The sequence below is a fragment of the Poecilia reticulata genome, chromosome 8 (assembly GCF_904066995.2).
Source record: "Poecilia reticulata chromosome 8, P_reticulata-male-v2, whole genome shotgun sequence".
Classification (NCBI taxonomy): domain Eukaryota; kingdom Metazoa; phylum Chordata; class Actinopteri; order Cyprinodontiformes; family Poeciliidae; genus Poecilia; species Poecilia reticulata.
The window spans coordinates 16,341,091-16,353,632 of NC_088837.1; the positions used below are offsets into that span (position 1 = coordinate 16,341,091).

The 12,542-nt window shown below is 40.8% G+C and overlaps 1 protein-coding gene across 4 annotated transcripts in view; it reads left to right on the plus strand.

Annotated features, from left to right (window-relative positions):
- Positions 1-256: 256 nt before the first annotated feature.
- Positions 257-12,542, plus strand: part of LOC103468816 (protein sidekick-2-like) — a 105,936-nt gene continuing 93,650 nt past the window's right edge. For 2 of the 4 annotated variants that reach the window (XM_017306307.2, XM_081610068.1), the window contains exon 1: positions 258-1,063. In XM_017306307.2, the coding sequence (XP_017161796.2) occupies positions 925-1,063 (139 nt within the window). In that variant the 5' untranslated portion in view covers positions 258-924. Of the gene's footprint in view, positions 1,064-5,944; positions 5,984-12,542 lie in introns of all 4 variants that reach the window. The other 2 variants (XM_008416144.3, XM_017306305.2) reach the window with 2 other exon arrangements.

Consider the following 12,542-nt stretch of genomic DNA (forward strand, 5'->3'; position numbering starts at 1 on the left):
GACTTTTGGAGCCTGTGTGACCCAGTTCATGATTTCTTCAACGCTAGGCAGGAGGGGGGAAAAAAAACGTGTTTGGACAGATTTAGTTGTCATCAGGTTGTTTTTGTAATCCAGGCTTTTTGGTTTTAGTGTGTCAACAATCAATCACAGCTGTCCAAATGGATGTTTTCTTCTACTTTCTACCGCGTGGTGGCAATAGTGCACAGAGCTCTCGGGCTTGACATTACTTGGCTCAGATTTGTGCGTGGCTGACACAGTCTATATGGTGCTCAATTCATAAAAGGGGGGTTGTATTGTAAATTGTCTCTTTAAATCCCCAAAAAACAGGAACAAAGAAAATGTATTTTACCAGGTTCACCAGCGCGCGCGCTCACACACCAGAGAGAGCTAAAGGCATTGAATTTGTCACAGTTTCATTACTTAGACTTTCGCCCTCAGCTCGATATGAAAACAAACTGTTATCTGTCAAACTTTTGGCCAGCATATCGCTTCCCCTCATCTCTGTCTTTTCGTGAATTATGTTTCTGCTATTGATCTAGAGTTTATTCAGGGCAGTAAAGACATGATGTCAATACACGGTCTCAAATACTTGACAGCCGGGCAAATTCAATTGGACTGACTCCGCCTTGCTCATGCGGGACTTGTCCGTAGGATTTTTTTTCTCTTTCTTTCTTTCTTTCTTTCTTTTTTTTGTCATTCCTCCGCGTGCCAGTCTGCGTGCCCCGCGCTCTCCGGCGGACTCTGTTCTCCACGCTCCCCTCCGGTCACTCACCCCCATCAGCACCGAAGAGCATTCTGACGCACAGGACCAGTGGCAGCAGCGGCGGCAGACGGAACAGGAGCAGCAGCAGGAGGAGCAGCGGCGGCGGCAGCAGCAGCAGTCAGGACACTTTTAAGGGGAGTCTGTGGCAATCACCGAGCAACATGTTCCCGGCGGGGAGACGGGAAATCCGCAGCTGGGGCTCGACGGTACCGCCGCGGAGCATGTTTGGACCTGGACAGGTGTGGATGTCCTTTTGGATTCTGCTCTTGTCGACTTGTATCCCAAGCGCTCAGGCTCAAGGTAAGATCCGTAACTCAGTTTTATTGTACTTATAGAAAAAAAATAAAAGTGTGATACAAACGAATTAATACAACGCGACTATATGAGGCACATAAAAACAGCTCGCAAACTATATTTAGCTTTAGAAATGCTGTATAAAAGCTCAGGTCAGGAATAATAATAATAAAAAAGGTAAATATGGATTTAAAGTGAAATTAAGTGTCAGTTGTGCGCATAGTGTCACAAAACCACAACCTGAAGGACAAAAAGACCTTTTATTGTTGTCATCGCAAGCAGTTTGGGTTGTTTCTGCATTTCTCCAAATGCATGCATTCAGATCTGTTCGGTATTTGCATATTCCAGATTGGCTGCTTTTCTACATCTTAAGAACCATTTGGATTATTTCACTGGTCCCCTTGACCTGTTGTGAAATATGTGAAGTTCTCTGGTGATGGAAAGCTCTGACAGTTTCACTGCTGCTGCAGATTAAGCTGCCCCTCTTTTGACTCCCCCTTTAAATATTCTAGCAGAGATCATTAACTTGCACGGTTATGACTACAGTGTGGAAACATTAAAAGAGAGCAGTTGTTTCAGGACTCTGAAGCATTGGTTCACTGGAGAATGTGTCTTGCAGAATCCATAAATCACAGCGAGCTGGTTTCATTTAATGTCCAGCTCGCCCTGAGACATGGACAACACTAATCATACGGTTACTATGGAACTGTGACTCCTTGCTTGTCATTTATCAGCTGCTAACTCTTTGGCCAGTGAGAACCTAATGAGATCTGCTAAATAAAGGCAGAAAGCCGTGGAGAACAAGCATGACATGCCGTCATATTTCATGAGTGGAAAAACTGTAACTGCTGGTTGTCACGAGAAGTGAAGGTAAGTTAACGTAGGAATAAGCGCAGTTTGTTAAAATGCTGAAACACAGATCTTCCTTTCTGTTTCGTCCCAATCTATTTTAGTAACTTCCTATTTGGTTCTCCTTTGCAATGCCATGGCCTTTACTGATGAAGAAAAAAAAATGTCTTCGACACCAGACTATCAAGCATTTCTTGAAGGTCCCAGGAAAAAAAAAAAAGTCTTCTTCAGATGTTGATTCATTTGAGAGGTGCCTTCTCTATGCACTCCCTGTTTCACAATCGCACTGCTCGGTACACCGGAGTGCTAAAAGCAGCATAATCCCTGCACTTGTTTGCCTTTGAACAACTTACGTTGCTCTAAAGTGCTCCCAACCTTATCTGAGAAGAGTCTCTGGCGTCTCTTATTATGCAAGGCACAGTTCCTCTAGCTGTTATTAGCATCCCTTTCTCAAGCCAACAAGCCTGAGGTATGTGTGTGTGTATGTGAGTGTGGATCTATTGAGCGCCACCGGGCTACTTCACAGGGATTTTACCTTTCCTCCTTGAAATAGAACCATTTTTTTTTTATCCCTGCAGTTCCTTTTCTGTTCTTGTGAGCATTTCTGGTTGTGCATTAGCATTGGTGAGAGGTCCAATCCTTTTGTCTGTCTCCTCTTTCATTTGAGAAGGGCCTCCTCTATGATGCATTGTCTGTTCTGTTCGGTCTTCGATGAGGATGCTGTTGTACCCGTTGCAGGCAGGGGTGGGGGGTGGTCCTCTCAGCATCCAAAAACACCTTGTTCCTCTGAAGTAGAACACAGCTCTTATCCTCAAGGGGGGATCCTTGTTTGCAAATGAGCAGCATAAAAGCAGTGTCTGTACAGAAAGTTAGAGATGCTGTAGTTATTCCCTGAGAGACAAAGACCTCTGAGGATGACAGAAATTAGGCGACACATAGCCACCTCCAGGGAACAGGTGCGATGTAGCCGCTTGTTTTTCAGCAGGTTCATATTGAGGCACCTGCTGTTTTTAATACAGATGGCTCTTCGATTGCACCAGAGGATGTGTGGCTGATCCACAGGAGGAACCTTTCTGCTAGTTTTACTCAACAAGCCATTTTAAGACTCATGCAGATCCCATAATCAAAATGCCTGGTAAATAAATGTGAGTTTCTGCCTTTATTTTTCTCTTAGCTGCCTTTGTGTTGTCTTTTTTTTCTCTCTTCCTCAATAAGACTGCAGAGATTGATGTGTGTTTGTGAGTGACTGTGTGTCTGCTTGCATTTTGTTGTGTGTAAAAGTGTGTGTGTGTGCGTGTGTGCGTGTGTGTGCATGTGTGTGCACAGTTGCCTGTGCTTATGTTCCTGTCTATTGAGCTTTAATCTAGATAGCAGCATTGACATTCTGCCAACCGACAGCTGCTATAATTTTCTGGACGTACGTTATTATGCAGCTTGACAGCTGTCAGCCATTTCCAAATCTTTAAATCTTATGATAATCCTCAGTGCTTACACAAAAAAAAGCATTTGTTTAAAACACTCTGAATCTGTGTGTGATTAAAACTGCCTGCTCTAATGCGGGCCTGCACATCATAATTCATCCCCATTGGTGACACACAAGCAAGCACATGCACTTGCAGGCGCATCCACAGATAGATAGAAAAATCAATATGTACAAGATTACACAAAACAAGTATATTACAGTTTTAATGGAATTACAGATGTCCCTTCCTATAAAGACTGCTGGCAAACCTGTTAACCTCCACCTGCATGTGCAACTGTAAAACAAATTTAATATGTTAATACTCTAGTAGATCTGCATATTCGCACTAAAGTCACATAATTTTAGTGCTAAATCTGTTGTAATTGTGTCGCCTATACAAAAGGTGACGAAAATATTCGTTTAACTTTGCAAGTGCCAACACGGAGAAGTGGAGGTGTCACACGTGTTTTAACATTGTCATGTCACAGCTATTCTTTGTGCATTTATATTTATGTATAAATAGTTTGGTAGAAGGCTGTTAATTAAACATGTTGCCAGAGAGAGAGAGAACAGCTGTTGAAACATTTTTCTTTGCAAACTTTTTCTTTGCAATATGGCTCTTGCCTAAAAAAGCCCCAGAAGTGACTCACCTGGCATCAGGAGTTTTTCTTTCCAGATTCTGACAAGTTTTACTTGTTAATCTTGAGCGTTTTAAATGAAGGCAACTGGACTTATCTTGGTAGAAGTCCAGTTGCCTTCATTTAAAACTCAATTTTAATCATGTCCTGGATGACTGAGAGTCTACACCAGGGTTTATACAAAGTTGGTATTCAAGGAACAGTATCCTGCATGTTCTTTCTCTGGTTCAACACACCTGAATCAAACGGTGGCTCATGAGCCGGCCTCTCCAGAACATTGACATGCTGAGGAGGCATTCACTGCCAGTGTTTTTAACCAGGGAAGGAACTAAAACATGTAGGATACCATCCCTCCAAGACTGACTTTGAACACCCCTGATTAGTCCAGTTTTTTCTAGAACGCATCATATAAGTGCACCTGCTATGAATCCCCTAACCTGGAGGTTAGGGGTATCATCATTTTCATACTTTAATTGTATAAGGACTCATACGATTGCTACAGGAAGCTTGATTTAGACTTTAGCCTGTTTTCTCTATACCTATAATGTTTACATTCAGCTTTTTTGTCATTCCAGGCGAATAATTAGATGCTGTGTACAGTATTGAAAAAACTGACATAAAACTTTTGGTCAATGTTTCTTTCTTTATAATCACCGTGGTTGAGGAAAGAAACTTATAATGCCGACTCTTTGCTTTCTTTTTAAAGTTGCAAAGCTAAATATATAATTTCCCACTTAAGTTCCACCAATTAACATTCTGCATATGTTCAGGTTTAAAATAATTCTATAGTCATTCAGTATGAGAGCGTATTGAAACAAAATGGTTGTGCCAAGTATTCTCAACAGAAATCTATGTACCATTAACATCCCTGTTATACACGGTTATTTTTTATTTTGATACATGTACAAACAGAAAACTTAGGTGAGTGTTTTTGACAGTTGCCATCTATTGTTTCGCATATGACAAAGACATTAGCAATTCATTATTAAATTCTGTTCCATTAACAAAGAGCGGAATGTACACACTAATACCAAATTACTTAACGATTAATCATCAATTCATAAGGTGATGAAACTATTGTGTTAATGTAATCTTGTCTACTAATCCTAACTTGGTACTGTGCAAGTGTTGTGTTGAACTGCTTTTGTGTCAGAGATATACCTGTTGCCTATTTTGACACGCTTACGTATCAGTGTTCAGTAAAACTGAGTTATGTTTACCGGAGAGAAATCTTCAACTTAATAACTTTATTTCTGTGTAATATGGTTTATGTCAAGAAGATCTATCTTCTCTTTCAACCTCAATTTCCCTTTCCCTATTTAATTAAGAAAATCAGCCCCATTTCATTATACTGCCACCACCATGTTTCACTGTGGCAGTGGTTGAATACAACGTGATCTACTGCGTTAGTTGTCCGTTATATATTTGGGTGATCTGTATATTCACTCAGCCACACAAATAGCTGGCTAGATATAGAGAAATAATGACATCCCTACGCAAATTGGAAGTCAATTTTTTTTTACTAATCTGACGAGCTTTGACAACTCTACATATCCCAACACAGTGCTGTGCGAGTGCCGTACTCCAAAGCCATCATACATCAGCTATACATTGTTCATACTTATGACATAGTTTCGTATTTCAGTGCTTAGTAATATGCAGTCAGTGAAGCATATTCGCCAGAGAGAGAACAGCCGCTAAAAATTTGGACTTAAATGCTTGTTTTCTTTGCAATATGGCTCATGCCAGGAAAGACCAGCAAGTGGTTCGCCCAGCCTCAGGTGAAATGGTGTCAGCTTTCCTATCAGACTCCCTATGTGTCTTCTGTGGCTGCCTCCCATGTTTGGTTGGTTGGCTGAGATTTTTAATATTTTTTTTTCTCTCTCCTTCCTTTTGCTGCCAAATGCTGTCTACACATGTTTATTCATGCTGCCACAGGAAGCCTTATCCTGCAAGAGGCAACATCTCACAGCTCAAGTAAGAAAAAAGTCTGCTCGCTGGCAGTAGCAATTAAAGTAAATTAATGAAAAGCCAAAAAATTTTTTGTAACAATGTCTTTCCTTTTGTTTGGAAAATCCAAATGCTCCGAAAGGTTTTTAGGAGTGACAAATGATTGCAATCAACCTCATTGTGCAAGAACAAAAGAGCTGTTTTGATGTCAATGTTCCTTTTTTTAGCTTCAGGAAGTCTTTAATTGGCTCAGTTGAGCAGTAAAACTGTGTTTATAGTTCATAATGCAAATGTAATCAAAATTAACTGCAGGGTTTTGGCATTCTCCCTTTGCTTAGTAATTGCCATTTGCCCAAAAGGCAGTGGTAATAGCTGTTTGCACAGGGCAAAGAGTCCTATCACGTCTGCGGATTTGGGTAACTATTGCTAAAGTCCTTGCTTACTCTGAAGAACGCGCTTTTTTCTTTTCTTTTTTTGTTTTTTTTTAATCTGTTGATGTTAAGCACCATTTAAGCCTTTGTTGTGAGTTGTTTAAGTTGTTGCACAGGAAGCAACAAAATCAGGTTATTCAGACAGATTCCTTATACCTGTAGAGAGCAGCATTGGTGTATGGAGTCAAAAAATGCCGTTCGAATAAGGCACACTCAGATGTGATTTTTCAGTAATAGCAACATTGATTGTCAAGCAATTTCTTCTTTTGGGGCCGATTTTAATCACATAGCCCGAGAGTGGTTCTGTTTCCATATCTACTTGTTTACTGATGAGACTGAGGGGGAGAGGCGCTGCAGGGGGCAACAGGGAAATTCTTCACATATTAATTCTCCTGGCTAAACGTCTAATCAATCCAACACAGGGCTTGGAGGCACCTCAGCTATCAAGAAATAAAAAATGTCTCAGAAGAGGCCTTGAGCTGAGCCAGAAACTGAAAGCAAAAAATGACCTTGGACACCGCATGGAGGGGAATGTGAAGTGGCTCTATTTGTTTGTTTTGTCTGATATAATTTTGACCAGGGAGCAGAGATGCTTTGCATGCTTCTCTTTGTAACGGCCTCCTTAAAATGAGGCATTTGAAGAGCCCTCAAAAATGGTGTCATTAGTTCCATCGGCGCGAGTGAGGGATTTGACTCAAACCGCGTATTCTTGGAAACGTACATGTGTCTTCGAGCCTCCGAGCTGTTGCATGTAAACATTTAAGAACACAAAGGCAACTCAAGGAAAGCTGTGTTGAGAAACAATGCCTTTTACAGCATAATGTGCCCACTGAATCTCCGCTCACATCCAGCATGCGCCTCCTGGGGACTGCTGAGTGTATTCTTGTGTTGTGACTAAAATGGCAAAAGGCACAAGGAGAGGAGAAATGGAGGAACCGCTTCAATACCGTGGTGGTATGGGTAGGAGAAGAGTTTTTTTTTTTTTTCTTCCCCCTATGTCCTAATAAAAACAGCTGGTCATAGAAATCTTGTTTACTTTGGTGAATAAATTCACATCTTAACATTTTAGACTTTAGACTGCTATCCCTCTATTGTATATTTGCGTTTTGTGCTAATAAAATTTAACACCCTAAAAAAATCAAAATTGGAAAACTTTCAAGAACTTCTAATACACAGTGAACTAAAGCGGGTGACAGTGAAGCAAGAATCAAGGAGCGAGATGAGAAGGGAGTGCTGCCATAAAAACAGCCAGAGTGAATACACTTTTTTTGTTCCATAGCTTTGTATCGAAGGAAGTCATGTTGAATTTTGACAGGAAAACATCAAACTTTCTTACAAAAGAATTATTGACAATATTTTTTGTCAAAATTAAAATTCAGAAATTTCAGCTTCTGAGTGCAAAGAAGGAATAGTAAATCTGCATCTGTCAACCAATTAGACAGATAATTAGAAAAAAAAGATGTATGCAATCTTCTACCGTAATATTGTTGTAAAACATCTGTTACCATAGTGCTACTTGGAAGCCTCTTTGGTATTTGCAACAAAAAGTTTGAAAATACCTTATTTAAACCACATTTTACTTTTCAGTTCTTGTTTGCAACTTTTTGTAGAGGTTAGCCAGTTTGAGAGATAGGTGATTCCAAACTGAGACATGTTTTTTTTTTTCTTTTTTTTTTACAGGCAAATTCTTGTATGCAAATGTGCAAAGCTGAGCTAGCTGTCCTGCTCAGATTGTGCTTGGCAGCAGGCCCACCAGACCCTCTGGGGGGGGGGAGCTGGCAAAATGCCTCTCACTGCATCTCAATACCTTGTGCTCTGTATTGATTACAGCTTGAACCGCCTCTCTTTCCCCCCATTGTCTTGCTCTTGGACACATGGGATTTGATATCATGTTTGATTTCTGTTTCCAAGCACCTGCTGTCTTCATCTTCATCATCCACGTAGTTTAGATCTTGCTCTCAGGGCCCCCCCACTGCTGTCACAGTTTGACACTCCACCATTGCCACAAACAAACGTGCAACAGCGATACCAGCAGATATCAGCCTGGATGTTAAAAGCATTGAGTGAGATACACCTACAGAAATCCATACCAATCGTCTCATCCGGGGATCTTTTGTTTGTTGATAAGGCGTGCGTACGCAGCAGAGTGGAACCGGTCATCATTGAGGTTCGGCAGCACTTTGTGTGTTCACATAAGCTTTGATTGCTGTCCTTGCCCATAACATCAGACGTGTATCAGTCAAGAAATGCGATGATAATGTGGGCTGACAGCAGAAGTGTCGGTTCCTTCTTTATGGCTCGATGTCAAATTTGGATCCTTGGCCCCACGTGAAAGTGCTTCAGTTTGGCTACTAAGGGCACACGGCTGGATTCAACCTCAACAAAGGCTGGTTTGCTTTTCAAACATGAGCCTATTCAAGATTTATGTTTCTTGTCTTTCACTTTCAGGCTGTCATTGCAATATTTTTTTCTTATTGCAAAAAATGAGAAAATAATTTAGTCCGTATTGAATGATTAGAATGTAAGTTATATTGCATAAATAAATGAAATATTGAATATTTAAAGGTTGCAAAAGAAAAAGTATGTTTGACCAGTGCAATTAAACAAATTATGCAAGCATACCGTACATACAAAAATGAATAGGCATTCCACAGTCTGTTGAAATGATTAAATTGGAAAAGCAGCGCTCATTCTTGTATCTGCATGCAGCAGTCATAAACATTTACTCCTGGAGAGCCAGTGTTTGACAAAGAAGCATAAATTTGCCAATATGCAAGTCAAACAGCTTCTTGTTTTTTTGCCTTAAATGATTTCAGAGCAGTTTGGGTGAACAACTCAGAGGTTGAATGAGCAGTGTATGGCACACTGCACCTCTGAGAGCAGCCAACACTGACTGGGATGAAAGAGACCCTGCGCAGACAGATTTGCCTACTTATTCAAATTTCAGAGACAGCCTGAAAGAGGAACCCAATGAAACTTCCTTTATTGCTCTAATGCATGCTAACAAATGCACAAACATGCGCGCAGCAGCAACGTGCACAGCTCCTAATGCACATGCACATTTTCTTATTCCGACGCACGCCTTGGCACAAATAGAAGTAGATTGTTTCATTATTGCTAAATGAAACTTTCTGAAACCAGCGTTTGAAAGAAATACTGTAATTTCACATGAATTGGCAAAATCAGAATAAGCTTTTTCAGCATGTATCATCTGTTCATGTCCTGATGGCCCTCTGTGCAAAACAGTTTCCAATTTAACCTAACTCCCTCTGCCACATCGCAGTCACTGCCAACTGCAGCGAGGTGAAGTAGAAAGGGGAACAAAAAAGAGAAATTAATATTGTTAGGGATGTCGATGGTGGGCCCTGGGCGGGAGATTGATGGAGGAAAGAAAGAAGAGCACTGCAACACTGGGGCAGGGATTGCTGTGGCGTACAGTAGCACAAATCCTAAATTCTGTGCTGATCCAATGGTAGCTAGGAAACAGCTGACAGTAAAATGGGGGGATCAAAGGGATTAGTGTGCCCAGTTTGAGCTGAAACAGTAACCCTTGCACTTCTATGACTGCCAGCTTTTTTTCTACATGCATTTCCTTTTATTTCAGATGTTTTTTGTGGGAAAAGGGGAAAAACAGGAGTTGTAGACAAAAAAAGAAAATGAACAAGTTAAAACAAAACTGGCACATTTAAACCATGTATGCAGATTAATATCCAGGCCATTTTGTAGAGACGAAAAAGCTCACTTATTTAATGTTATTTGTTGTCTGTAAATGAAAATCAAATAACGATATAAAAAAAGATAATAATAATAACATCAACCTAAGTGTCAAATTTGGTGGTGACTTATGGGGTGCACTTCTGCAGGAGGGAGAAGATAATGGCTGGCATTATGAGGAAAGAAAATGTGTTAATGTTAAAGTATCTCCAAACATCATCCAGGAAGTTAAACCTTGGGCACAAATGGATGTTCCAAAAGGACAACTGGCCTCAGGGTAAACCCAAATTAGTGAGTGGTTTAAGACAAGAAAATGAATGTTCTGTCATGGCTTTTACAAAAGCCTCTTTTCAATGCAATAGAAAATGTGTGGGCAAAGGGTATTTGTGTGTGAGCAAGACTGTCTTCAAATCTGACATCAGTTCTCAAAGGAGTAATGGTCCAAATTTTCCAGCAAGCCATTTTGAGAAGCTTGTGGAAGGACAATCAACATATCTGTCCCAAGTCATACATTTTACAAGTAACTTAAAATAAATACTAGTGAAATGCACACAGGCTTCTGACCTGGAACAAAGTAAAAATTATTTTATTTTATGATTGTTTGGCCAGTAGAATAGTAAATGCTGTGATTCTAATTTTTACACTTTTTTCTTCACTCAAACAAAATATGTTTAATTTGTATCTACGGCAAGCTTATTTACTGCGGAAAACGTGGAACGGCACCACCAAAAAACTCCACCCTGACTTCCCAAAATTGCCATTGCCGCCACGCAAGCAAACAAAACAAAACAAAGACATGGCATCTGAAGGAAGAGGATGCACCTGTCACATGCAATCAGGGCTGCCTTTTGTGATCTGAGTGAGATTTCCTGTCACAGGGGCTCGAGACGCAGCCTGTTTAATTCTGCAGGGGGCTCCCATGTCCCAGATGCCTCGGTCACTGTCTCCTCTTGTCACAAAGCCCGAGTTAAGTAACAAAACAAACGAGCCCAGGCGTCCCCTGTTAGGGACATGTACCGTTGTGCACTGGGAGGCCTGCTGACAACGATGGTCTCCCTGAGGTCTCCAGATGGAAGGTACGGCGGACATCTGAAGTCACTCTAGGCTGACAGGGCTTTACTCCAGAGATGAAAGCCAATTTGGATCTACATCACATGTGACATACAGGAGATATGATAGTTCAATCTGATTTGCGATGCCAGAATTCATCAAAAGTGTAACGCCAAAAAGCGCTTGCTCCTGAGCAGATGTGGATATGTTAAAGCTTGCGGTGCCGTTCCAGAAACCTCCGGCTGCTTCCCATCATCGCTCTCCTCGAAAGTCTTTCACAGCACTTGTCAAACTATTTCACTTTGGATATGAGCCTGTGCAATTCCCCCAGTTCCATGAAAGATAATGTTTAAGCACATCTGTTGTAACAGTGGGCATGCTCTTTAAGCCTGCAGGGACTGCTGAAATTGGAGTCATATCTGTTTAATGAAGTTGCTCTGGTCAATGTTTAATTTCGTGAATTTCAATTAAAAGGCCCCATTTCCATTTCTGTGATCACTCAAGGGGTTGTCGTGATGAGATTTAAAGAGGAAAATGTGTAAAGGAATGACCAGTCAGAAATGTATTTTTTGAGTGCTTTGTACATTGATCTATTAGTACATTGATAATGAATATTTAGCTTCCATAATGAGAGAAAAGGTTCCTCTTTACAGGTAGAGAAACAATGAATCTTATAAAAAATATGATTGGGTTCAGAGTCTATCAGAGGATTAGAGAAAGTATGCAGATCTTGGGAATAGGCCTACTCTCTCGGGCACTCCAATAACTTTTTTACTTTTTCATTCTACTTCAGGGAGCTTCTCCATTCAGTACCTCTCTATTAGAGAGGAATTGTGACAAAGAGGAAAAGATGAATGACAATGGGGGAAAGAATGCCAAAAGCCTTTTTACACCCAGTCTGCAGAGCTGGCACATGTAAACTCTGAGGGGTGGCAGTGTTTAAAAGCTGTAATCACACTGCTGCTTCGTTCCCATTCTGCATCATTGAAAGCTTGTTTTATTAATGCTGTCCAGAGTGAAGTATGGCGGGGTTTGCTTTGTGTTCTTGATTTAAAGTGGGGTGGAGCAGAAACAATGGGCATGAAAAAAACATGGAAGGCTGTGAGATGCAGCCCACTTCCATTACCCTGAAAGGCAACAGCAACCGGAACGCAACGCAAAGAAGTGGATGTGAACCAGGTCTTAAGCAATGAAAACCCCATAGTTTAGTTCTAGATGTGCTGGGAGTCTTAGAAAAATAATCTTCCTCCGTTTAATTCAGGGAAGGTGTTATGTTAGTTTTCTTTGAATTTACTAGAATTAGTTCATGAAGTCGTTTATGTGACACATACAAGCCAATAAAGCCAACAGATAGCGTCTTTGAGCAAGATGGTGAAGTTACTGTGACTCTG